The sequence below is a fragment of the Uloborus diversus genome, chromosome 2 (genome assembly GCF_026930045.1).
Source record: "Uloborus diversus isolate 005 chromosome 2, Udiv.v.3.1, whole genome shotgun sequence".
Lineage (NCBI taxonomy): Eukaryota > Metazoa > Arthropoda > Arachnida > Araneae > Uloboridae > Uloborus > Uloborus diversus.
Window position 1 is genome coordinate 67,132,560 of NC_072732.1, and position 27,736 is coordinate 67,160,295.

Here is a 27,736-nt window from a genome sequence, read left to right on the forward strand (position 1 = left end):
TTAACAAATAAAATATTTGTAATTAATTCAAGCAAGGCTTTTAAAATAACTTTCAATTTTCGCTCTTTGCTTTGCTTTTGCAATAATTCAGACATTGGGATAGTCGTCAAGTTTTTGCATGTGTAATTTTGTTTTTGTTGGGAATATTGCTTCCTCGTCAAGCATGGGGAGGGATCAGAAAAAAAAAAAAAGAAAAATATAGAAGAAAGTTTCGTGATGGCCACAACATACTAGTTTTGTATAGCACTTCTAATTGTGCATTGATTCTTTATTTTTACAATGCCGCACCGATAATTTTCTGCATGTTTCAATTTTGAAAAGCAAAAGAAACAAGCAGATCCTGAGCTTTTCATTGACTGACTATAGTTATTACTAAGGAATGCTGCGGCGTCTGCATGTTTAAAAGTTAAATTTTCACAAGTGACTTTTTTGCTGCTGCGGCGTTTATGATTGACTTTTCTTTTTATCGCCCCGACTTCAGTCCTACTGTTTCAACGAAACAATAAATAAATAGATACTGGCACATTCTGATGCAATTGTATATTATTTACCCGTCAATTAGAAGCTTTAATTAAAGTAAATGGCCGACTGTTCAAAAAGTCCGGGAAAAGCCGAATTTCCTATTCGCCAATATTTTTGTATAAATGATTACAAGTGAAGTGGAGCTCTATTTAAACAGAAAAACAATGTAAAACCTTAAAAGAATGTAAGGAAACAAAAATGAAAAACCTGTGCAATGTACATATTTTATGGATGTTAGTACAAAATAAAAGCGACAGATAACAAATTCGCAAAAACAGACCACTTCAAAAATAATCGCTAAAATTGACTTTCATACATAAATATGATTATTGGGCATTTTAAATCGTAAGCATGATTACAAAATTTATAAAATTTAATTTTCTTTCCTTGCAAAGCGTGTATTTGCAAAAAAAAAAAAGAGAAAAAAGAAAACACGGCAGAACATAGATGGGCAAAAGTTCTCGATTTTCGAAGAAAAATCGGAAATCAATTTCAATGCAAAATTTCGGTTTTATTTCTTCACATTTTCAAAAGTTGGGGGATAGTCACAAGCAAATATGTACTGTATTTTTTTTCTTTTTATATAATGGGTATTCTCTACTCTGATATATCATCAATATCGAGGAGTAGCTCATCATTTTTATGTGCTGCGTGTGGCAATGCAGCATTTATGAACATTTTAAATTTTTTGACAGAATTACTCTTTTCGGGGTGCAGCAATTATACCGATGCGGCGTATCTACTGTAAGTTATTGTACTCAGGGTGCCTGATTAAAGGAAGGGGAGAGAGAAACAGATATATGCAGGTACTTGATGCCAGATGCTCCCCCCTTACTCTCAATTTCGTGAACAATTTTCGAATGAATATTTTTGTTGTATGGTGAGGATTGAGAGAGAAACTACATGCCTTCTCTTTTATGCACAGAGAAACATTAGTATTGTCCGTTTTCCACGAGAAGGCACTTGACTCCTCCCTTGTCACGTGGTATCCGATAATTCTATTTCGCTGTTTTCGGCAGAAGGTATATTCGGATCATAGCGTTTTGCTGTAAAAGCAGCAGTTTTTAAAATGCAAGAATAACCAAAATGACTTCAGACAAGTGAAGCCAGTGATGTAATGGCCACTAAGACTTTTTTACACATTAAAATACTACCCAAATTAAGTCTGTCTGGTTGTTTCCTTCAGAAGCGCGCGGATTGCTTACCGATCACTCCCGTGTAAAATGGAACTCTGCGTTCGAGGAGGCGTGGCGAAGTGCCTTCTTGTGAAAAATGGACAATAACTGATCTTTGTCTCTAATAAAAATGTTATGTTTACCATACATGGATTTTTCCTTTTTTTTCGGTGACAAAAATTTTGGAACAAGGAGGTATAAAATCACCAAACCAATAAAACAATATTCGTTTTTATTGCTTGATTAAAATTAAAATTGGCCCGTCATTTTGATTTTTCCCCCGGTTGGGGGGGCTAGCGAAGATGTATACTGAATGTAAATTTTATCTGAAAACAACAAAAACCGCACAAACTTGTATAGTTAAGCATTAATTTTCCAAAGCCAGGGATTGACCTTACTGACCCACGTAAATGAATTGCCTGAAACAAAAATTTTATGTTGAATGCTAAAAATACATAACATAATACAAACCCGTTAGATTACTTATTTCGTTATTTATTTAGTTTAATTATTTTATTATGTCTCACATTTAAGATCAAATTTATTTTAATTCTGCATATTTTGTCTTTTTCTTTTCTTTTTTTTTTTTTTTTCAAATTCAAAGATCTGCCCCTGTTTATGCAAGAAGAATGCATGTCAGCTGCTGATTATTTTTAACTGAAACTAATTTAATATTTGCTTCGCTTTTTGTATCATAGTTTATGACAACAGGAGCTGAAAGTGTTAGTATTTTCAAATGATAAATGGACGCTCTCAAAGGAATGTTTTCGTTTTTGACAAAACAAATCTTTTCCAAAAATGGTTTTATTGCACCAAAATATGAGTTTTATTATTATTATTATTACTGTTTTTTTTTTGTGATTGCTATATATTGCAATTTATTCTTTCACATTAACAATTTTTATTACTGTATTGTTGAAAGGTATTTCTTTGTTTGGATTTACTTCCATATTTTTGTAAATAATATCTTTGTTTCCACCAGTTTATTTTTCATACTGTTGATTGTCAGCTTGTTTCTTTTGTCTTGTTTTTGCGACTCGGTCTTTCATTAAATCTTTTCAATACTTCAAAAGTACTGTTCGTTTATTTTTGGGACAGTTTTAAATCAAAAATACTGTTAGTTTATTTTACATTAGAAATAAAGTTTACGCTGAATGTTTCCTCTTGACGTGTGTGTAGTCCTATCTCTTCCTATTTTTTCCTACTTTTTTAAGTGATTTTTTCCTACTTTTCCTACTTTTTAAATTTTTGATTCCTTATTTCCTACTTTTTTTCCGCCAAAAAAACCATTTTGGGGTCTGTTAGTCGAAATAATGTATTAATATTAATTTTGAAGTTTAGTCGTAATATTTTCATAAGCATTAAAATTATGATGTATCATGTGTGTCTAAGTTATTTCTTGTCACCCTGTATCATGGGTGTCGCTGGCTCTTCGTTATTGGAGGGGACGATTGATGCAATGCAGAACAATCAACAAGAGGTTACACCCCCTTCCCCCACACCATTTTTTTGAAAACGGGAACTGTAAATTAGTGATGTAAAAAGAAACGGGAAGCCTTCCAGCTCAAAAGTAAAAAGAGTGAAATAGTGAATTTAAGTAAGAATTTAATAAATATCCCTGTGCTTAAAAGTAAAAGAAGATAAAACAAAGTTCATAGATACAAATTTTCAGGAAGCAGCAAGCACACGTTTCGGAGTTACTGTAAAAGGGTTTCTTGTAATACAAGAAACCCTTTTTCTATCTTAAAGAAGGGAGTTTATGGATAGCTTATTTTCATCGGTCGTGTTTGTTCATCAACATGATTTCTATACATATTATCTGTGAAATTTTATCAGCATTAAGCTTAAAAAGTTTTAACTCTGAAAATCGATAAAAACTGGTTTTTTGTATGTTTTGTAGGAACAGTATTAATGAAAGAGTTTTTCTTTTAAAAAATTAAATCTACTTTTGTTGATAAAAGTTTTTTTTTCAAAATACTCATAAGCGGAACTTATAAAGGTTTTTTTTTTTAAATTGATGTTCTTGTTCGGGAACGTTGACGTTCAAAAGCCTAAAAATATGGTCAAAAACAGTCTCAAAAAAGCGTATTCTTAATGTTTCAATAAGATAACTGAAAATAAAAAGTTAGTCTCTAAATGTGAATCTAATCCCGTTGAAAGCGAAGCAAACAAACATAGGTGAAATCTTTTCCTCTGTGAATAAAATAGTTGAGCGCATCAAGAAAAAATAATCCTACTACTATTATTTATGCCAAAGTTTGTCTGGATGTATGGATGTTTGTTACTCTTTCACGCAAAAACTACTGAACGGATTTTGATGAAACTTTACAATAATATAGCTTATGCCTCAGAATAACACATAGGGTAGTTTTCGTTCGGTTATGGGGGGCATAACCCCCTTAGGGGGGCAATATAACACAATTTTGGTATAAATTCTCTAATATGGGGATGAAAAAATACTTGCACATATTTACATTATATGTCCATCGAAAGCTCTGATTTTTCTGTAGAAGATGGTACCTGTTCGAAATTTCTAAGTAGAATAAAAAACAAGTTATGAGTTTTTAGTTCCATCTTCAAAGGCTTTCCTCAACTCAATACAGTATTTAGTGTATCATCTCAACTCCCTGTCGATAGCGACAATTGTTGTATTATTGACTATCTTTGCTTTTCGTGACCGTTCAAGGCTTTTCTCAAGTCAAATCTTGCACAAAGCAAGATTTTTGCACAAGATTGGCAAATAATACATGAATTTGGCTGATTATTTTCCATTTTAATGCAACTTTTAAGCAATTAATGCGTTTTTTTTCTTTTTTTAAATTTATTTATGTTGACTGGGTATTTAATCGATCAGTAGGAATCTAGCCAAATTTTTTTTGTGGAATCATTTCAATAGCTAAGGCATTCGGCAATTTTTTCAACTCTCCCTGTTTGTGAAGCCTAAGAATACGCAATACTGTTTTTCAGTTTTCACTATGTAACCAAATATCGCTATTTCTTTAATATTTCTTTCCTTAAATTTAACACGTAAAATTATTCGCCAACTAAATCAAGAAAATCCATAAACAGCACAAAAACTTCCATTAATTTGTCTTTGTGCACATTTTCAAACAAGTGCCAAATTTTTACTATTTATTGGAAACATTTCGGGTAGCAACATTTTATAATCACCAGAAGTATCGCAGTATTTGGCGACACTATCTCTTCGATTAAAATGAGTAACACACAGTTTTACAAAATAGGGGGGGGGGGGGAGCCTCATTTAAGGTATCACAATACGATTAATGCAAATTGAATAACATTTTAAATCGCAGTAAGGGATTACAGGCGGCTACGTTTTTACTTTCTTCTATATCTAATACATAGAAGAAAGTATTGGATTCGTGCAAATTTTCGAATTTCGACGGATTCGAACGTTTTGAGGTGTGCTGAGTCCATTTCGACTATTTTTGAAAAATGTCTGTCTGTCTGTGTGTGTGTGTATGTATGTGTATGTGTGTGTGTGTGTCACGTCTGTGTGTGACCAGTTTTTTTGTGGCCGCGCTACAGCAAAAACTACCGCATGAAATCGAACGAAATTTGGTACACATATGTGCCCCTATGTGAACTTGCGCCCATTGGTTTTTGGCGCGAATTCCTCCAAGGGGGGTGGAGCAATGGGACGTTTTTTGAGTTACGCGTGCTTGCTATTCCTCAGGAAGTAATTGGCGGAATCAAACAAAATTTGGTCCATATGTTGCCATTAACAGGAACAGGTGCTGATTCAATTTTGGTGTCAATAACTCAAACGGGGGTTGAGCTATAGAACGTTTTTTGTCGTCAATTGTGACTGCTGTATCTCAAGAAATAATGAACAGAATGAAAGAAAAATTTATCGGCAAGTAGTCCTTAGTGGGTATAAGAGCTGATTTTATTTTGGTGTCAACAGCTAAAAAGGGGGGTAGCGCAATCGCCGTTCTTTTTTTCCATTGTGAGTGTCCTATCTCAAGAAGTAATGCTACGTTCTGGTTGAAATTTGGAATATATGTGAATTCATATGTAAACAGGCTTTGGTTCAATTTTGACGCCAATCGCTCCAAGAGGTGTTGTTGTTTTTTTTTTTTTTTTTTTTTTTGCGAATAAAAATAGTTTTATTAATGCAACAATAAGAAAGATAAATCATAATAGATTGTCGTCTGCATATTTCTCGTGATTTTAATTGTATGGAAATGATCAGAAATATTATCTCAATGATTTAAAATTTTTAACTGTTGCCATCTTATGTTTGTTAATAAATAAAATATTTGTAATTAATTCAAGTAAGGCTTTTAAAGTAACTTTCAATTTTCGCTTTTTGTTTTGTTTTTACAATAATTCAGACATTGGGATGGTCGTCAAGTTTTTGCATGTGTAATTTTGTTTTTGTTAGGAGTATTGCTTCCTCATCAAGCATGGGGAGGGATCAGAAAAAGGAAAAATATAGAAGAAAGTTTCGTGATGGCCACAACATACTAGTTTAAAAATTTGTACTTCAATAGCAATATACAGAAAGTTTTAGACTATGTTCGAAAAAAAAAAGTTAAATCTTTTTAAAAAGTGAATTTTAATTTCATATTTTGGAAATTCCTCAAATTTGTATATGTTTAAGTATCGTTTTTTTTTCGTTTCCAAAAATTGAATATCCATTTGATCACTGATCGTAAATATATCAAGATAATAGTGATATAAAAATATCAGTAACTTCAATGTTAATTTATAGCAGCGGCGTTATTTTTGAAATATTTTGCGCTGTTATATTATAATATTTTTTTATTCCTTTCTTTAATTTACTTTTTTCGTTTCGCATTTACTTATAAACAGTAAAAATAACATGAATAGAAAAATGTATTCTTTTAAATCGGTTGTTTCTTTGAAAGACAAGGAAGAACAAATTGATTCTTTTCTAGAAGCATAATGGCAAAATGAGCCGTAGTATTCAACTTTCAAAGAAATAATAGCATAATCAGGGGTCTGGCCAGAGGATATTTGGGTCCGTTAACGGACCCTTCACAAAAATCCGATCAACTAAAACGAACCTTTCACAAAATCCGATCAACTAAAACGGACCTTTCACAAAATCCCGATCAAACAAAACGGACCTTTCACAAAATCCCGATCAAACAAAACGAACTCTTCACAAAATTCTGATTAACAAGATCGGATCTTTCCACAAATTGTTTATTGAAAGAGCAAATCTGAAAGCAAAATAACGCATATTTCTGTGTATAAACCGATACTTTTTGGAATCTTTTTTAAGTCAAATTAGAGGGATCAGCTTATACAAAATCGGCTAATTTTGAAAAAAAAAAAAAAAAATTGACACTTTTGCGATGCTCCTGCAATCTATAAATAATTGCTACTGAGAAATAAATATAATGGTTGTTTGTTTTATCACAGCTAATTAGCAGCGGTGTTGTTGTAAACCTTTCTGAAAAGGCATTGGTAAGCACTTTTCTCCCTGCTCATGATTTAATAAACAATAATAATATATATCTGCGAAATGAACTTTGAACTGCAAAGGGATAGTAAGGGTGGGGAAAAAATATGATCGCTTCAGATAGGGTTACCAACTTCAAAATTATCACCACTTAGAGTCTGGCGTTGAACCTTTATAATGACTTGATTAGAAAATATTCTCATCATTTTACCAGCTTGTCAATATTTGCGTTTTTACGGTGCAGTGCGATGTTTAATTGTTTTTTTGGGAGAACATTATATGGGTTTTCATTTTTCGATGCTAGCAAGGATGATTAACTTTAAATAAACTCTTTTAATTACCTTTTTTTTTAATGCAATCTTTGAACATCCGATATGAGAATCATATTTTGTTCTTTTTTCAAGCTAACTTTGCTTTATTAGGATGCAAATAAATGAAAAGTCTCTTTATTTCTGTAGTTAATGAGAGTTCTATCTCATTTCAAGTTTTTAAAGCAAAATTCCATTTTTTGTTATGAGTCAAAAATTAAAATGCTGAATAGATGGTTTATTTTATTTATTTATTTATTTATTTATTTTTTGCTTCAACTGTGTCCACAGATATTAATGAAATGTTTATCATAGGACTCTAAAATGCAATTTTAAAATAATTTTATCAAAAATATTTTTTTTTTACAAGCCGTTATTTATACTTTTGATGCCTTCACTTTGAGAATTGCGATCTCTTTGCATCCGCTATGGGAATCCGATTTTTCGAATTTTTGATGATTATTACGCTTTGTTAAGAGGTAAACAATTAAAATATCTTTTTATTTTTGTTAAAATCACAGAATTTATAAGTTTTAAATGAAATTCTGTGCATTTTAAGTCTTGGGTCAAAAAGTTAAATGCTGAATCCCCTATTCTGAGCTTTATTTATTTTTTTTTGTTAGAATTATTTTAAATACTGTACAGAAATATTTCTAGTATAATTTGACATAATGTAGAAGGGTAGATAAATTTTGATACTTTATAGAGGATCCTCCCCCCCCCCCCCCCCTGGCCAAATATCAGAAAAACACTCCAGAATTTTCTCGACATAGAAGAGAAAAAAACTCAACATTAAGTTTGATGCAGTTTGTGCCATCTCTAAATTCAAAAATTTCCTTTTAACAAAAAAAAAAAAAAAAAATTTTTTGCGAAATTATTTGATTTTTCACAAAATTAATTCATTTTTCTCAAAATTATTTGATTTTTCACAAAAAACGGACCTTGTGAAAAATCCTGGACAGACCCCTGATAATTAACAATGCACGTGAATTCACACATTGACCTATAATACACCCCAAAACCTTTTCCTTTAAAGTAACAAATTAAATCAAAACTTTACATCTTTCACTGTTCTTTTATAGCCTTATATCAATGTTCGTTTTGTAAATGAATTTAATTATCTGGAGAGAAAATATGTAGATTTTAGATTAAAATTATGCGCAAGGAAAGGACACATTCTCATATTTAGGTTTATAAAAACTAAAAGTTAAAAGTTCAGCTTTTATTTACGATTTTATAATTCTCTGGATATTTTATAATCCTAGATTATTATTACTAATCTTGATCAATGACTGGAAATTGAGTAGATTTTACCGCTACATCAATATATTTAAATAAATAAAACTGAAATTTTATACTAATAACAAAACAATAAAATATAATTTTAAAAGAAATTCCTTAAGGGTTCTCATTGCTGCGACATCTGTCCCGGTAGATTTTAAAAACTGGTAAGATTTTTTTTTTGAAGTTTCAAAACTAGAAATGTTTCAAGAATGCAATATTTTGACTGCTTCATTTTGAAGCAACTAAAGTTGTTCATATAATTATTAACTAAATATAATTGAATATAACTTATTTATTTATTGGGAACTTTCAAGTTAAATAGAATATATTATCAATTCTATTGCAGTTTCCGGTTCCAAGGGTTCAGCACGCAAACTTTTTAATTAAATATAATTTTCTACTAGATTTTGTTGTATGGTTTAGTTGTGTATAACTAAAAGGACATTAATTTGTAAAATTATAATTGTAAAAATGAATATTCTCAACATAAATTATTACAGGCCGAAGCGACCGAGTCACACCTCATGATTCAACCAGGCCGGATGCTTCATTCAATCCCTTCTTTGTAATGCGGTCTTTACTACAGAGAAAAAAAAACCAAAAGATTTGTGAACCATTTTAAATTTATCATGAATTAGGAATTCCAACCAAACTTGGAGTTTTTAGTATTTTAGTATTTACGCCAGAAACGTCTCCCTTCAGTAATGTACGCATTCATTTAAATGCAAATTTTACTGATGTTTATTACAATGAAATTTTGAAAATTTTTGCTACAAGAAACAAGAAAAGTTTTGAATTTTAAGAACTTAAATTAATAATTTTTAGTGCATTTTTGGTCACTATTCTTGCAAGCCAAAAGATAATCAAAGAACGAAATTAAGATATTTCTTCTATGGTGGAGAGAGAGAGAGAATCCAGAATCCTCTCTCTTTAGTTGTCATATATCTTAGACTTAATGTAATGCATTAGAAAAATATGGATAAAATATTGTATGTTGTGAACTGTCAATAAATAGCAAAATACTTTTATTTTCATGTTGTAGTCGAAAATTTATACTATCAATAGCGCAATATCATTATTTTCGTCTGAAATGTTCTTCTATTAACTTAAGAAGTAGAAAGTTGATGAAAACTATTTAAAATAAAAATGAAATAATACCGAAAACATTCTTATAATATTCGCTTTTTCGACAAAGGCTTATGGTTTATGTTTAGGCTAAGAGAAAACATAAGAAAAAAATAACCGATGCCAATTTGAACCCTAGTGGCGATGGCGCTAAAAGAATCGAGCCCCCCCCCCCCCCGCCCCCCAAAGGGAAAAGAAATTTGAGAGGTATTTTTCTAATGAGGGTGTCATCAAATTTTTTTGAGAGAACCTCCAATAGCTGTACATTGTTATGTCTTTTTCAACAAAAAAAAGAGATGAGTACTTACCATAAAAGCATTAAAATGGACCTTGAAGTTTTGGAGAAGTTGAAAATGATGTTTAATTTGAATTACAGAATTTTTTTGGTCTGAAGTTTGCTGTTCCCACAGCTGCTTTTGGATAGAAAATAACATACACTTTTTGCAGGGGACACATTCGACCATGATCTCGATTCTAAGAAAATTTTCTTCTAAGACCATGTGATCAAGGGAAGGAAACACAAAGCGAACCCCAACAAAGATTTATCACCCCCGTCCGAGTGTTCAGAAAGAAGGTGGGGGGGATTTGAATGGGGTGGATCGTCGTTTTATTGAGTTTTGTTAGTAGGAGGTGGGGAGTAATAAGATACAGGAAATAAGAAAAAGAAGTAGAGGACAAAAAAGGCAAGTAAACGGACAGTGTGGGAATCAACTGACTTTCAGATGGTTCCTCAAATGTTATAGACAAGGCAGTTTTTGCTGGACAAGGGGTGTCATTTTCTGTTCGTTTTCGTGGTAGATCAGCAGCTCTATTTTGATCCCAAATCTTTTCTTTTTGTCACAAATGAGTAAAATCGGAATTTTTTGTATGCGTATTTATTCTCAAATATTGAGGGGGACGTGTCCCCCCTGTTCCCCGTGCCAACGACGCCCATGCCCCTGTATAAGCATCTTTGAAATTTTGCACGTTAAATTTTATACTCTTATATAAACATTAGTGTTTCATGTCAAAGATTTTAATTCAAAAATCGCTTACCGTAAATAAAAAGCTTTGAGACTTCCAAATGTCCCAGTGCAGTAAGAAAAGTGAAGTAATTCTTTGAAATTCATTCTTACTGAAATATCTATCTCAAGTAAACATTGCCGAACAGAGGAAGGTTTCTGAACAAAATTATTTACTTGGAACTTGAAATGCACATTTTAGAATTGCTTGGTAAAACGGGGTAAAAATATAAACAGTTTTCACTATTCAATGCTACAACCAGACAAATGCACAATAGAAATCTGCAAATCTGCTTGGAGGTGAGAAAGTCCTGCTATTTGTTAAAAATGTTGCAGTTACTTCTTTTCAGCTCATGTGAGAACTTTTAACAGTTAGATTAATTTTATTATGTTCAAAATTTTATAATAAAGACTTTATGGTTTTGATTAATTAATCATTAATAGCTTATTCATTTTTTATCATAAAAATGTTGAATATAGTATTTGATTAAAGGAGTGACAGTGTTGCAATTATGAAATCATGTTTGTTAGGAAGTTTGTATAAATATTAACATTGAAAAGCACATTCACATTAAAGTACACTCTCAAATTAGAATACTTACTCATAACTAAATTGAAAGGTTCTTTATGAATGCTCGTGCAGTTAAAAAAATATTTGGCCAGTTTTCCTCTCAAACATTGGCAAAAGTTCGTTTCATTACCTTTGCAGATTTGTCCACTTTTTTTTATATTTTGGCTGACTGATGGTTGGACTGCTCAGCGCTCACATCCCACTAGTCAGTGGTCAACTGGTGTTTTTCAAATTATTTTTCATGTGTCTTCCCAATTTTTAAGAATTTAGTGTAATGTTACATCAGAGTAAAACTTTTGATGACCAGCCTTGGAAGCATTATAGTATTACTGTTCATTTGACTGAGGTCTAATTTTAGAACATTCAAAATCGTTCTCTTTAATAAAATATGTAACAGTAGCTGAAAGAGCATTAAAAATCTTGGATAATTTTACAGTATTACATGTAAAATCCATTTCAAATAAAATTGAACAATCCGAAAAATAAATCATCATTCGGAAATCCGATTGCATTTGCTTCTGTGTTCAAGTCCCTCACTTTTTTGTGCAATGTAATTCTTCTGCTTGGACATCATTAATTTTTAGTTTACCATTATTTTCAGTGCTTTTTATATTTTACGTCCCATAGAAGCAGATTTGTGTGTTCTTAATTTTGCCAAGTCTACTTGAAAAGCTACTTATAATTGCAATTGAGTTAGTTCAAATCAGTTGCAAAAATTTATTTCAAGTTTAACAGTGTTTATCCTAACTGAAATTTCTAAAAGATATAGACATTTAGTCTGGCATTAGAATATATATATATATATATATATATATATATATATATATATATATATATATATATATATATATATATACAAAGGGAATTCTAACGAAACTAATTCTGATAAAATTAAACAAATGTCAATAATTATTGAGTTAATCACATTCAGAAACTTCATTCATTAATTTAGTCTTACTGAAAACTATAACTTTCATATCAGAATTTAACTAGTAAATATTGTAGCCTTACTAATATCATTTATGTACCTAAAATATTTTTGCTAATAACTTTTCTTATTTTCCAATTCTTCATATTCTTTCACATGTATTTTGAAATACTCACTATTTTTTTACATTATCTTAGGACATGATTTTTTTCTTCAAGTATTCATTACATGTACATATAAAGAAAATGAATTTTTTATTTCTTATTTTCATTGAATATCTAATCAAAAAATATTTAAAAGATTCCAAAATTGTCTCTTGGCCAATTTTTCTTACCCATTTCAATAGGTTAAATTTAAAAAGTTTAAAACATGAAAAACTAAAGTTTTTGGACAATTCCTCATGATTGTAGAATTTAATTAATCAAGTTGTTAAATATGTAGAAGATCAAGTATTCATGGGCGCCCATATGCAAAACTGTAAGGAAGGGGGGTGGGCTCAGATATTTTAATAATGGTTTAGCATATTTTCCCCATGAAAACCAATTTCATTACAGATTAGAGTCATTAAAATTTGACAACTTATTTATTAATGGCTGGGAAAGAAATATTTTTACATTTTTGCAAAGAAAAAAGTACTAAAAGAAAGGAAGGTCTAATTTCTAAAGGGGGCTCAAGCCCCCCTTGCCCCCCCTCCCCATATGGGCGCCCTTGCAAGTATTTATGTTTGTTTGGAAGCTTGTATAAATATTAACATTGAAAAGCACATTCACATTAAAGTACATTCAAATTACCATACTCACTCATAACTAAATTGAAAGGTTCTTTATGAATGCCTGGCTTAGAATGGTGTTAATTTATCCGCAAGGCGCATTATCCAATCTTTCACACATTCAAAAAATAAAAGTTCGTTGATGATAAACTGAATGTAGATAAAAGCATACATTTTAACTTAATCAGGGCAAAAATTGTCTTTAGACATCCATATTGCTTTCTTCCTCCTTTCTTCCAATGACATTCAACTTTTTAAAGTCACTGAAGCTTGACTAGTTGAAACTTGATTTTTAAATCTACACTACTTACTGCTTTAAATCTTCACCTCTTACTGATTTTTAGACCTACCTGACTTACTGATATTTTTAACTGCACTACTAAAACGAGTGACCATGCCAGTTTTGAAAAAATTCCTCTCCCTTTTGCGTGTTTGGTGCAACCTAGATAGCTCTTTTGCAGTTAATCTGCTTGCACGATTTGTGTATGTGTGTAATCCATTTCCAATAATAAGTGACCCTTTTCTCGCTTTTACATGCACTGATATTGTTTCAGCTATAGTTTAAATGTGTGTGAGTGTTATTGATCTTTTTAAGCACTATTAATATTTACATACGCTAGCATCGTTTTTACCTAATTTGCGTATTATCCGCGAATTAGCTTATCCCTATTCCATGGATATACAGGAGTTTACTGTATTTAAAACAATACTGAAATTTTAATTTGTATGATTATCAATCTTTAATTAAAAGAAATGATCTTTTAAATTACCATATGTCTACTCATAAAAGTTGTTTTGTACGTGCTCTGAAACGTAATTTTGCTGCTATAAAATAGCCATTTTTCTGCCCTGAAGATGCTCTAAGGCTCATACTTAGCCACTTGCACCAATGAAAAACCCAAAACTGTTACTTGTCAAAAACGTGTCAACCTTGCTATATTTTGATAACAAAAATTAATTTATTAAAAAATAATGAAGGGAACTTTGAGACCTTCATTATTTGAAGTTAAAAAAACTTGGAGACAAGGTAAAATATATAGACATCAGTTTGAATTACAGGCACTTATTTTGTAAAGAACATCTTTTTAAATGCAAGCAAGATTAACTTATGGATGATATGGCAATCTGACAAAAGGCTATGTATCATAAATGATTATTTGTTATGAGATAGTGTTTTTTTCAAAAATTGCTTTTGTCTTAGTCGCTAATATGTGTTGTTTCTCAAGAATGAGCTTAGCAATAGGTTGTTGGAGTCGGTCACACATTTCTGGCAACGTCATAGTGTCACTACTAAAGTTGTCAATTCCACATTTAACCAGCTTAGCAAAATTATGGCCCTCAAAGTGATGTTTTTGATTGACACAATTTGTTTTATATACTACATACTTTTTATTTTGGCTCATGTATAGTAATTGTGATTTTGACATATTTTTGAAATAGAACAACAACTTTGACTGATTTTTTTGAAACATATCATGCATATATTTTTTCAGATGTTTTGGTACAATGCACTTTTTTTAGTTTTTTCTTCTCCCTGCAAATGGTAAAAAATGCATGCTTTAAAAATTATTATATTTTTTCTGTTTTTTTAGACACCAGATAAAGACTGACATACTAATAGCATCAAGGAGATTGATTTTGTTTTACCCCCTTAGCTGCCCTGAGTGTATATATAGTACAATCAAAAAGTTAAGGGAGAAGTTGTATAAAACCTTACCCTGAATAATTCACATCACCGAAGCACATACACCTTCAAAATAGTCACCTTGAGCTACTATGGACTTCTGCCAATGTTCGTATAACTTTTGGAACTACTCCTGGAAGCCATTTTTCGCAGCCTCCTGCGATGCAGCTTTAACTTCATCTGAGGAAAGAAAGCAGCGTCCCCTCTAAAGTTTTTTTAACTGTTGGGAATAGGTTAAAGTCAGAAAGAAGATTGCAAAAAATGGCTTCCAGGAGTACTTCCAAAAGTTATATGAATGTTGGTAGAGGTGCATAGTCTTTTAAGGTAACTATTTTGAAGGTGGATGTGCTTCGATGGCGTGAACTATTCAGGGTAAGGTTTTATACAACTTGTCCCCGAACTGTTGGATTGTACTACGTATATACGTCTTCGTCAGCCAATGCTTTAACTGCCCTGGGCTTACACATACGCCCTTCCAAAATACTATCATTTGTATTGTGCTGCTACCAGTAAAATTATTTACAGGTTTAGAATACAATATTTTATGTTTAATTTTTTTTTTTTGTTTTAATTCTTTATTTTGTCTGGGGGGGGGGGGAGAGTTTTTAGACAGCAAAACTTGCTTTTATTCTCTCCCCCCATCCCCATACACATCATGTAACTATGCATGCCTGTGTAAAAAACGATGGCATTGAGTAGTAAATCTTGTACATTTTCTCGCGCAGGTAAAGGGTTAAAAACACTGTACATGAATTTATATTTAAAATGAATGGACTTAAGCTATTAGGCTAAATTAAATAGCATGTGTAACTGCTTCATGTCCTGCATAATTTGTATTCAGTTTCAACCTGCAGTTTTTCTTTAACATTGTCATATCATTTCTTAAAAATTTTTGATCACATATTTTTGGAGCAAATAAGAGTTTTGGGATTTATTGATATCAGAAATTGTCCGCATATTTATCTCAAGTTTGAAATTTTTTTCTTGTGTTAAAATTTAGGTTTACAAGTTTGCAAATGGTATCATTGAGTTAACTCTCCCAGATGGTGTGCAAAGTACCGAATTCCCTAAGTAAGTCTAATTTTTCAGTTGTTGATATCAGTATTTCTATTATCAAATGCATCGGTGTCGGCTTTAGGAGGAAGGTAGTAGGTCTAATTACCCCTTCCAAGAATAGCCATAGTTTTTTTTTTCTCCAAATTTTAGTAAAGTGAGAATAGGATATTAGTTTAGTTTTCGTATAAGTTTTTTTAAAAGCATGTGAAGATCAAATGAAGGTTAAGAATAAATTGTTTCACTATACTGGAAGAGATGGATAATTTGAAGGTAATGTTACTTCTCTCTACCTTATAACTGTTAAGTAAATAATAATGCTATTTGAACCAAAACATTTTACGTTTGCTATCTCTTGGCCAGGACATCTCAACAGGTCTGCTTTTCCCGCCAAAATCCATATTTTAGTGTAAAATCCGTTTCAGTCCGCTTTTTTACATTTTGGTTTGATTAGTATTGTATTGATTTTATTTAAAAATCAGATTTTATAAGTTTTCATTAGGTTAAAAGATACTGTGTGCTGATGTTTGTTAAGCCCAAACATGCAGCCGCAGTGCCTTTTTTCTGTTGAACCTGACTTTCCCATACCGTATTTTCCACCGTATTAACCGTGGGCGCCCTATAATCCACAGGTCCTAAAATCGGCCTGAAGAAAAAAAAGCTTCGTATAATCCGCGGCGGCAGATAATACGATGTAAAAAAATAAAATTTGAATTTAACATACCATTTGAGCAACTAAACTAAAAAAAACGTGAAAAAGTAATTACTTTGAAGGCATAATCAAAATTAATCTGAAATTTAATCTAAAATATAATGATTTCTTCTTGAAATCTTGATTATAGTATGCTAATTACTTGAAAAACAAAGAGTCAAGACAAAAGAGCAAATGGTCTAATCTTGTGCAAATGGCTACCTATTTCACTGTAATCTTGCTTATTTTACATGACCTGAATCACCAAGCGGAACATTCAAGCAACGTAAAATAACCAACATACAGGCAAGCAGCGAGGCGTACGGTCTCCATCGGCAAATCAAACTGTAAAAATATTGAGGTTCAATGTGTTGGTGTTAAAGGGAAAAAAAATCACAGATAATCCGTGGCTGCGTATAATCTGCACCTCATAAACTTTGACTTTTTTAGCAGATAATCCGCGGATTATACTCGGGAAAATACGGTATTATTTTGCTTCAGATTGAGTCATTACTCCTTCAACCACTGCAGTATGGAAATCCACCAAATGGAGAGTTTTGGGGGAAGAGTTACGACTTCAAATTGAAGCTGGGTAATAATTATGAGGAATAATAGTTACTTTCATTTGTTTTCTTTTTTGACTGGCAGAATGCAAAAAATACCGCTTTGACGTGATTTGAAATCAAACTCCACCCTTACCCATAAAACTAAAATGCAACAAGTATAAAGTACAAAATAATATTCATTTAGAAATGAAAGCACGACATTTAAACATACAAATTTGAAGAATTTCCAAACTATGTAATCTTTTTTTTCACATGTTTAAAAAGATTTAATGTTAATCTGTAAAATGTTTTTCTTGAACTTCTAAAATCTTCTCTATATGGCTATTGAAGTACAAACTGTTTTAAGAAATGTAGTTGCTTGTAATCCCCCTGTACTTGCATTAGTTATTGTGGCTTCTTGGTGCAATTTGAAATGTTACCAGATTTGCAGTAATCGTTTTTGGAATACCTCGGATAATACTCGAGTACGCGAGTATGCACGGCAGTTAATTGAACTGTATTGTTAATTATTGTGAGTAGCAGAAATGAATTTCACTACAGGGCAAATTCATGCCCTTTTGAAAAAAATAGATAATGACAAAGAAAGCTGCAGGAAGTATCTTAGATACTTAAAAGCTGGTTAATTGGCAAAAATATAAAAGCTCTGTCATTGCCGTCTGTGACATCCAGTAGTAAATTTTAATGAGGAAAAGTATTTAGAAAATGAGAGATTTGATGAAGATGTTTGTATAAAAATTTCTGTCACTTGGTTGATTGGTGTTCTTGTCTCCAATATTAGCATTTTTCTTTTTAACCTATATTTGGAGCAATCTTAACCTGACAGCCTTGTTATGCTTTTATTAGGATCAGTGTAGCCTTCATAATGCTGCCTGGTTAGGTTTGTCCCAACTATAGGCTCATTAAATACAATCCTTTTTTTTTTTTTTTAATTATTTTAGTGGGCAGATTCAAATGTCGTTCCCTGATGGTAAAAAGTTAGTCAAGTTTGCAGATGGTACCATTCATACTGTGCATAGTGATGGATCTCAAGAAATTCGTACCCCTGAGGGAAATCTTATTAACATTGGTGTTGATGGAACGGAAACAATTGAATTTGCAAATGGCCAGCGGGAAGTAAGAACTGATAAATATAAAGTAAGTGCACATAAATGCATCAAAAATTAGTGCATTTTGTTGGGTGTATAGGTGTGCATAATGTTTTTATTTTCAAATGTTTTAGAGGAGAGAATACCCTGATGGCTCACTTAAAATTATTTATCAGAGTGGTCGTCAAGAAACCAGATATTCTGATGGTAGATTAAGGATTAAGGATAAAGAGGGAAAATTAACACTTGATACGAAATATGAATCCAAAGGTATATGTTTCATTATTGTATACAGGGCCGGATTTAGGGGAGGGCAGGCGGGGCTACTGCCCCAGGACCTCCACAACAAAGGGGCCCCCACAATAAAATTTTTACAAAGTAGCCTAACTTTCACGGGTTGAAAATATCGGATATATACATATATATCAAAATATTCGGAAAAATTATCAAAGTATCGGGTATTTTCGAAAATATGATGATCTTTTCGAACCCTCATTACGGTCCTCCACTCCTTCATTGCCCCGGGGCCTCCACGCTTCCAAATCCGGCCCTGATTGTATAAATATGCCAGGAAGAGATGATGGATGAACTGGAAGCAGAAAGGGAGCTATTCAGTTAATTTTGTAACAGGTAGCGTTATCAAGAACCTGCAAGCAGTAAATATTTTACAGCTCGTACATTCTCGCTGATCCTATAGCTTTTGCAAAATGAAGTGTTCAATTTCCGCTTCTAGTTCATCTGCCATCCTCAATGGCACAACTGTAAAATATGTAACATTTTTAACTGCAAATACCAGAACCATCAAACAAATGCTTTAAATAATAAGGTTTTTTTTTTTTTTTAAATGTATTTTATCAATTATAAAATTATTCATATTGTATAAAAGGGAAATGTAAACTGAGCAGTCTTCAAAATTAATAACCATTTCTTAAGTTTAAGAATTTCCTTTAACTAAGTAATTTATTTATGAAGTTAAGGGTTATAAGAAATTTATTTATTTTAAAATCAAGATTTTTGAAAGAAATAATTAAAAAAATTTTTCACATAAATATTATTTAAATTCTAGTACACAATATTCTCAGATGCATGCATTTCAGATGTTGTTTAATTTTTTAGGGCTTGTAAAACAGACATTCTGCTGCTTCAAAACCATGTTTTACCTGTTCTATCATCACTGACTATAAGTGCAAACAATATTTTCACACTTATTGAAGTTATTTTAACCTATATTACTTAAAATTGATACACAACTACCTGTTGGCTTACCCTTGGACCTGCAGCAAACAGACTACTGGAACAGTGGGATGCTCTTCAGTATTATTTTTTTAAGCATGTGCCTTCAAAAAAGAATTCAGCTATGCAATGCAGGTCATATAAAGCTGTTGCAAATGTTTTAAAAAGACCTTCTATAAAAGCTGAGCTGCATTTTATCATTTCATCTACTGATTTGTTTATGCAATTCACAAAACACTTTCAATGCCAATCGCCTATGATACATAAAATGTACCAAGAAATAGAGACCATTCTTCAGTCTTTTATGGCTCGGTTTATAAAAGCCTCTGTTATAAAGAAAGTTCATTTTTCAAACATAGACACGGATGATCTGTTTGCATTTGGTAACAGACTACCTCTTAAAGATCTCGTTGTTAGTGGGGAAGTGACAGATGAACTGTCAAAACTGAAAGAAAATGAAAAGGTTATGTTTTTAAGAGCTGATCAAAAGCATTATGTGACCTGCATGCTAGTATGTAATAGAGAAAAGTTGCATATCAAACGGGTTACTGAAAATTTTTAAATTTTTTGGATACAAAAGAGAGAAGTAAATCTAGAAGCTGTAAGGATTTGATAAAGGTTGCCAAAATCATGCCTTTTAATGTTCCACTCGATAGGTTGCAGGGTGAATGGAAACTTTTGCAGCTGGAAAAAGATGAAGCATCTGAAAACAAAACCATTGATAACTACAGGCAGCAGCACATTTCAAAAAAAGGACTCAACTTCCAACGATCTAAAGTTTCCTAACATTTCTAAGGTGATAAAAGCTTCTCTTGCATTATCACATGGTAATGCTGACATTGAAAGACGATTTTCCATTTCAAAGCACTTTTTTGTGAAAATAAGACAGCAACGACCAAAAGATTTTTAAACAGCATACTTATTATTCAAGATGCTGTAAAAGAATATCCTCATTTGCTTTCTGTACCAATTGGTCCAGCTAGAAATGGCACAACAAGCACATGCAAATTACACAACATATGTGGAGGAATGTAAAAGGAAAAAGGATTTGGAATTGAAACAGAAGCAAAAAGAAGAGCAAAAAAGAAAGGATTGTGAAGAAGAAATGAAGAAAGTGGAAAAAATTAAAACAGCTACTAAAAGTGAAACTGAAGCTCTGAATGAAAAAAGAAAGGATTATTTTCAAACCAAAGCAGCAAGAAAAGAGCTGTTTGCTGAAACTTCTCAGACACTAAAAAAAGCTCTGGAAAAAAATGACCTTAAAAGCAGCAAAAGTAGCTCAAGCTATGATCAAGGGAGTTCAAAGTATCCAAGCTGAAGAAAAAGAAGTACAACTAATTCAGAAGACAGTAGAAAAAAGAAAATCAAGTGTTATCACATCATTTTGAAGTAAAAAGCCACAAATAATAAGGAAATAATACCAATGCAACATTTTCCAGCCCTCATATAAGATTCATGCCCCTACGTTCCCCCCTCCCCCCAGGGAAAACTTTGCATCCTGTAAACATTTCAAATTCTTTTTTTTAAATTGAATTATTGAAAGTTATTTTCCTTTTTAATTGAAAGTTATTCTTACTTGTACTACTTTTGATAAACTATTTTCTTTATTATGTTACTATAATTTTTAATAACTTGATTTAACACTACATTTTTTACTTCCCATGGACATGTCATGAAATATTTTCAGAGCTTGCTAAAAAAAAATAAAAAAGAAAAAATCATGAACATTTTCTGGCATATGAAATGATATTTTCCGTTTCATACTTCAACATCATTTTATTTTTGCATTGTAAGTACAATTATCATTTTGTTAAAGTCGGATTTTTCAAATTGGTTTTTTCAGCTATTCTCTATTGTCAAGACTTTCGATTTAATATTTATGCTTTTGTATTTACTAAGAAAAAAAAAGAATGCTGATAATTTTTCAACAAGCTAAAAAAAGAGAAAAAAACAATACTAAAAATGTGATTGAATAACATAAATTATATGTTCAATAAATGCATCATCTTGCTCTTTACTTCACAATTTCAAGCTTAATAATGTTGATTATATATATACATACACTGCTCGACATTAAAAATGCAACACCAAGAAGGAGCGTTCAGAAATTTATGCAAATTTTAGATTAGACGTACATCACTGAGTTATGTAAATGATGTGAAATGCACAGCTCTCCTACGCACGTGAAGTTAGATATAAGGGAAGGAACTTGCAGAACAGGCAATATTCGTGTCGTTATTTATGACTGGAGAATTATCGAAGAAATTTTGTTTTTGTCTTGGACGATATGTGTAACACGAGAGAATGCCAGGCCGCCGTCAACGAAGGCACTTCCAGCAGATAGACGATTTTACGAGGGGTATGGTGATTGGACTGAGAAGGGGAGGTTGGTCCGTACGTCAAATCGCAGCTGATACGCACATGGATGCTAGCACGGTGCATCGACTGTGCCGAAAATAGTTGGAACAAAGAAATGTGGCAAGATTGAGGGGTGCAGGGGCAGCCAGAGTTACATCTGAACACGTGGATCGACGCATCCACCGACAAGCTGTAGCAGACCCACAAGTCATTTGTTCCTCGATTCTGCAGCAGGTGCAAGATACCCTGAATGGTCCCATGTCAACCAGAACCATTTCCCGTTGTTGGTCTCACATGGTCTGCAATCACGGCGTCGGCTAAGAAGACTGCCATTGACCCCACAACATAGACAGCAACGTTTAGTATGGTGCCGTACTAGAGCAACATGGATGATAAAATGGCGAAATGTCGTGTTCTCAGATGAATCCCGCCTCTGTTTATCCAGTGATAGTCGCCGCATACATGTGTGGCGTCGACGTGGAGACAAATCTAATCCGGCAGTAACTGTGGAACGTCCCACCGTACAACAAGGTGGCATAATGGTTTGGGGCGCAATTGTATACAATTCTATATCACCTCTAGTTTGTATTCAAGGCACTATGACGGCTCAACGATACTTGGATAATGTGCTGCGGCCGGTGGCAATCCCTTACCTTGAAGGGCTACCTAATGCAATTTTTCAGCAAAATAACGCCCGACCACACAGTGCTCGCATCTGCCAACATGCTCTCCAAGGCACACAGATGCTTCGCTGGCCACCATACTCTCCTGACCTGTCACCAATCGAACATGTGCTGGGATGTGATTGTACGCCGTTTGCAGACTCTGTCCCTGCCTCGTTCAGAAGACGAACTGTGGCAAACGGTTTGAAAGGTCATCCGTCTGGACACCATTCGCACCCTTATTGACTCTATGCCTAAACGTGTTTCTTCGGGTATCGCTGTCGTGGTGGTCCTACATCCTACTGAGCCGACGCCATTCTCGCTCTGTATTATGCCTATCATTTTTAAATTAAGATCAATAATTATTCCTTGCTCTTCCTGTCCTTTTTCCAAATTTCATCACTTTCTGACCACTCCTTCTTGGTGTTGCATTTTCAATGTCGAGCAGTGTGTGTGTGCATATTAGTTTTGCTTCGTTGCGCATCTATGGGCTCTTGGTGTGGTCTTTTCAATATTTTTCACTTTATTATTATATATATATATATATATATATAATATACTATATATAATATATATATATTACATATATATATATATATTTTTTAAGGTTACATAGAGTTTACACTGAAAGTTTTTTGAAACTGTCTTAAAATTTTTATTTTACTGCCTTGGAACAGTTTACCGGAAGAGATGGTAATGAGCGAGGGAGTGTAAATTGACTAGGACCAGCCTAGTTGGGCCCAGAGCCTGTTGCTGGTCGTCATTTTTGTATTTGTAATGCTACAAGTAAAAATAGGATAAATGTTTTGGAACAATTTTTTTAAAAAAACAACTAAATTAAGATTCTAGTTAGGTATGGGTATGTATTTATTATGATTAAGCATCTACATTTACCAAAAGGTTTAAAATGATATTTGGTAGCATTCAATATTGCTACCAAAATTGGGCTTAAAAAAATTATTTCTGTACTTTTTTTGCTACAAATGTTTTGTATTTACTTCAAACTGTGTAGTGATCTTGTCTAAAGTTAGATTCTGTTACAAAACCGCTGAGTTCACTTGATACAAAACTGATCATTCTGATACAAAACTGTTCATTCTGATACAAAACTGTTCATTCTGATAAAAAATTGGCATTTTCAGCTGATACAGAAATAAATTTTTGATTTCCCACCTATATATATGACATCAACTTCATTGCAAGATTCTGAACTGCAGTTCTGATGTTTCTCAGACACTAGAACTTTTTAAAAATACTTTAACAAAATGTAGGCATTGATTTCAATTTATTTTCTTTCTTTGTTACGCATTGCTTTAGTGTATAGCATCCAGAGATGGAGCCCATTTGGTAAGGAGTCCTGCTAATAACTTGAAGGCCATAGAATTGGCCCCGTGGGCCAGAAAATGTAATGTTTGAATGACTAATATTCTTCTGATGAATTCTGTTTCAATTTTCCATACATGAGATACTAGGGTGTGTCTTATAATGCACTTTTTATAAATTTTTGAATTTCTTATGGGACACCCCTTTAATTGCTTCCTCTTGATGAAAAAACACCCACTTAAAAGTTTCATAAAATTTGAACAAAATTTAGAGGTTGCTACCAAGTGATTAAAATTAACCTTCATTGTGAAAAAATAGAGTAAAAATATATTCCCTATTTCTATTGCAATATTTGACATTAACATGAAATTGGGTTGGTTAAGGTAGAAACATAACCCAAATGCTTCTTTCCTATACATACAAAAAAATAATAAGCATTTCATGGTTGCTATACTGTGTAACAATGTCAAACAAAAATCATGCAAAAGTTCTACTACGCCTTTCATATCATTGGTTTACAATTTCAATCTTTTACACTCACCAATATTGTAATTTTTTCCCCTTTGTTTCTAGTAATGTAAAATATGCAAGCCTTTTTCTGATTGCTACTCATCATCCAAAGTATTTGATGATATCTCTTCAAAAAACACTTGATGAAAAGAACCTTTATGGTGAAAAATTTGAATGTTAGTAATGAAATCCTCCATTTCTTTTCCTTTGGTTTCAGTTCTACAACATCTGCTGTTCAGTGTTTCATTGGAGGAGTTGTTCTTTTTGGTTTCTTTAAGAAAGAAACCAATTTGGAGTTTGTGTCTCTTCAGAAATGACACGTAGATGTCAAATAAAATTACTTGAAGCAATAAATTCCTTCTAGTAAGTGAAAATGCTTTTCAATAACAAAAGACACAATCTAGATAAACTTTATTGCAAATTCTTGTTCTTCAGAATCAGTCAAAGTACATTCAGTTACAACAGAGGCTAAAGAAAAATACTTTCACTACAGTTGATTCGTATTCTTCATGATTTGCTTTCTTTCAAAATTTCTTCTTTTCACGCAAGTTCTGTTGCCTTTTTAAATAGAGATTTATTTGTTACCAATTTGCCTTGTCCTCCTAGTTTTCTTTCAGTTAGAAATAATTTCTTGCCTGGAAGTGAAATCTTGCATAAAGTATCATCAATAAGAGCAAGGTCAAGCAAATAATCTAATGATGGGTTTAAATAATTTTGTTTTTGATTATTGAAGTAAAACTCTTTTAATTTTCTTTTTGAGTTCTTAACTGACAACTTGTGTTTCTTTGAGTTGCTAACTAACAGGTAGTTAAGAGGTTGAGAGTTGATTGTAGCTACAGTTAATTAACATGATTTAATAAAATATGAAATAATTTCATAGTCAGTAACAATTTAATTTATTACTAATTAAAATTAATAACAAAAAAGATAACATAAATAAATATTTTTAATAATCGATGCAAAAAAGAAAAAAAAATAGATTTCAAATTTTGCAGCAATGGTAGCAACCTCTAAATTTTATTCAATTTTAATTTTTAAGATATGTGAAATTTTTTTCATCCAAAGGAACAAAATGAGAGGGTGCCTCATGAAAAAATAACATCTTCAAAAATAAGACGCACCCTAATGAGATATACTCATTGCAGATAAACAAGATTCTTTGAACAAAAAACAGAATTGTTTCAAAAATAGCAAATACAAATAGAGGAATAATATCAAAATTTATGCTTGACAGACATTCATGATTTCTATCCCCCCCCCCCCCCCCCCCGTGATTTTCTTATGCATTACTTGAATGTAAACAGTCAATTTTTAAACACTGAGGTTTGTAATTTTCAATGATTTTGTTTTTGTGTGCCCAGAAGAAGAAATTTTTTTTAAACGGTGAAATGATTCATATTGTATTGTCCTTTGAGAATAAATGCTTTACTTTGTTTAAGTTCATTGTTATTAACAGGCAATATAACATTTAGAAAATAGTAAATACATTGAGGCAATCAGTATTTCTTAGCACACTTTATGATAAAGTATTAACTCTAGTTTTTTTCTTTTTTTTTTCTTTCTGTTTTTATTACAATAATCATTACAGCAGAAAAATCATATGGATTGTCTTGTTTGAAAGCAAAAAAAGAAATTATGTTAAAGTAGGTTGAGGATTGAAAATGTGTAAAAATGTTTAATGCAAAATAATTTAATTAAACAAAATTCTTTTTCAGGCTTGGAATCCAAATATTTGATGATGGAGGAAAGTATTTCTATTCGCACAGTTTGGGATTGTGGTGAAAGATAATACTTTGAATAGTAAATATATAAGTTGTATATAAGTTTTGCCAATTATATGAAAGTCATATTTTAAGACTATATTTATGTACGTAATTTTGTAAATTTTTAATTGAATATTAAAATTTTAAATCAAATATTTCTCTATGTGTTATTATTTCCATTCTCAGCCCGTTATTTGGAATGTCATTACTTGTAATTATGTCAACAATTTTGTTTTAACCAGGGCTGCAGAGTGGGACTGATTTTCAGGTAAAGGAGTCGGGGGGGGGGGGGGGGGGTAAAAACTTTCATGTCAGTGTTGGTCATTTTCCCACAAAGTCCACAACTCTGCCACTGCTTGCAAAGTCAGCCTAATTTTGAGGTAAAGGAGTCAGAAGCTGTCATTTTCCCTTCGACTTCGAAGCCCTAGTACTAACATACACACAACCACACGCTATTAACCGACTTCAAGAAAGGAGGTTATGATTTCGCATATTGAGGCTTTTTATGTGTGTTTTCGAATTATTCCAACACTAATGGACCGATTTGAATTTTTTTTTTTTTGTTTGGAAGGGTATACTTCCCAGATGGTCCCATTGTAATTTAATCTGAATCTGATAAGGGGTCTCGGAGAAATCCAAGAAACTTTAAATTTTATACGTCATGGTCATGTGGTGTGCTGTGATCGGTGTATTTTCACACCTAAGGATTTGGCTTTCTCTTGAAGGATATTTAATTCTCGCGGCACATGGATGATTAATTTTCTCAACGCTGCGCCGCATGGTAATTTTTTATTATAGGTGTTACTAATATATTTATTACTGCGTAGCAAAGCAGTAAACTAAATATATTTTGCTACTTTAATAGTTGAATCAATTACCTTAATATATTATTTACTAATAAATAACTTTATTTAGGCACTAAAATATAAAGTTCTTTATTTAATATTCCAATTTTTAAATATATTTAATGTTCAATTGAGGGGGAGTTGAATGCAGAACACCCCTCCCCCACGATTTAATTTATATTCTTTAATAATATACACATTATAACTGTGTATAATTTCTGAAGTTTGACCAATATTCTAGATTTACTATTTCACGATGACGCCAGTTCAATTTGAAATTAGGGTTTTATTAATTAGCAGGCTTCAAAAAAAGGAGGTTCTGAATTCGTCGGTTTTTCTTTTGTACAATGTTCCATAAATACTCGAAGACACCTGTACCCAGGGGCGTGCACAGGGATGGGGGAGGGACACCTGTAGGCCCAAGCCTGGAGGGGGCCCAATATTTTTGTAACTAACGGTGAAATATAGGGTAAACAATACGGAGAGGGGCCTGGAAAAGTCATTTGTGATGGGCTCCAAAATTTCTGTGCACGCCCCTGCCTGTACCGATAAGGAAAAGTCTTTTTTTTGTTTGAAACAGCATAGTTCCTCAGCGGTCTAATGTTAAGTTGAGGTTTGATGAAATTGAGGAAACTCTTCAAATATCATACTCACATTTAAATCCATTTGTACATTATTAACTTTGTATATCGTCTCACTTAGTGAACCGGTTTTTATGCTTTTTTTTTGTTTAGTGGTGGTTTTGTTTAGGGGTGGTCTAACTTAGGTTCCTAATCTTTGATTTACTGTATTTGTTCTTTAGGGAAAAGTTAAGGGTAAAACAAT

General features: G+C 32.3%; 1 protein-coding gene across 1 annotated transcript in view; it reads left to right on the forward strand.

Moving 5' to 3' along the window:
- The window catches only part of LOC129217096 (centromere protein J-like), a 48,726-nt gene extending 22,507 nt beyond the window's left edge, over positions 1-26,219 (forward strand). The window contains exons 6-9 of the mRNA XM_054851344.1: positions 15,823-15,893; positions 18,071-18,266; positions 18,352-18,487; positions 26,019-26,219. Coding sequence (XP_054707319.1) covers positions 15,823-15,893; positions 18,071-18,266; positions 18,352-18,487; positions 26,019-26,092 — 477 coding nt within the window. The 3' untranslated portion in view covers positions 26,093-26,219. The remainder of the gene's footprint in view (positions 1-15,822; positions 15,894-18,070; positions 18,267-18,351; positions 18,488-26,018) is intronic.
- The last annotated feature ends 1,517 nt before the right edge of the window (positions 26,220-27,736 follow it).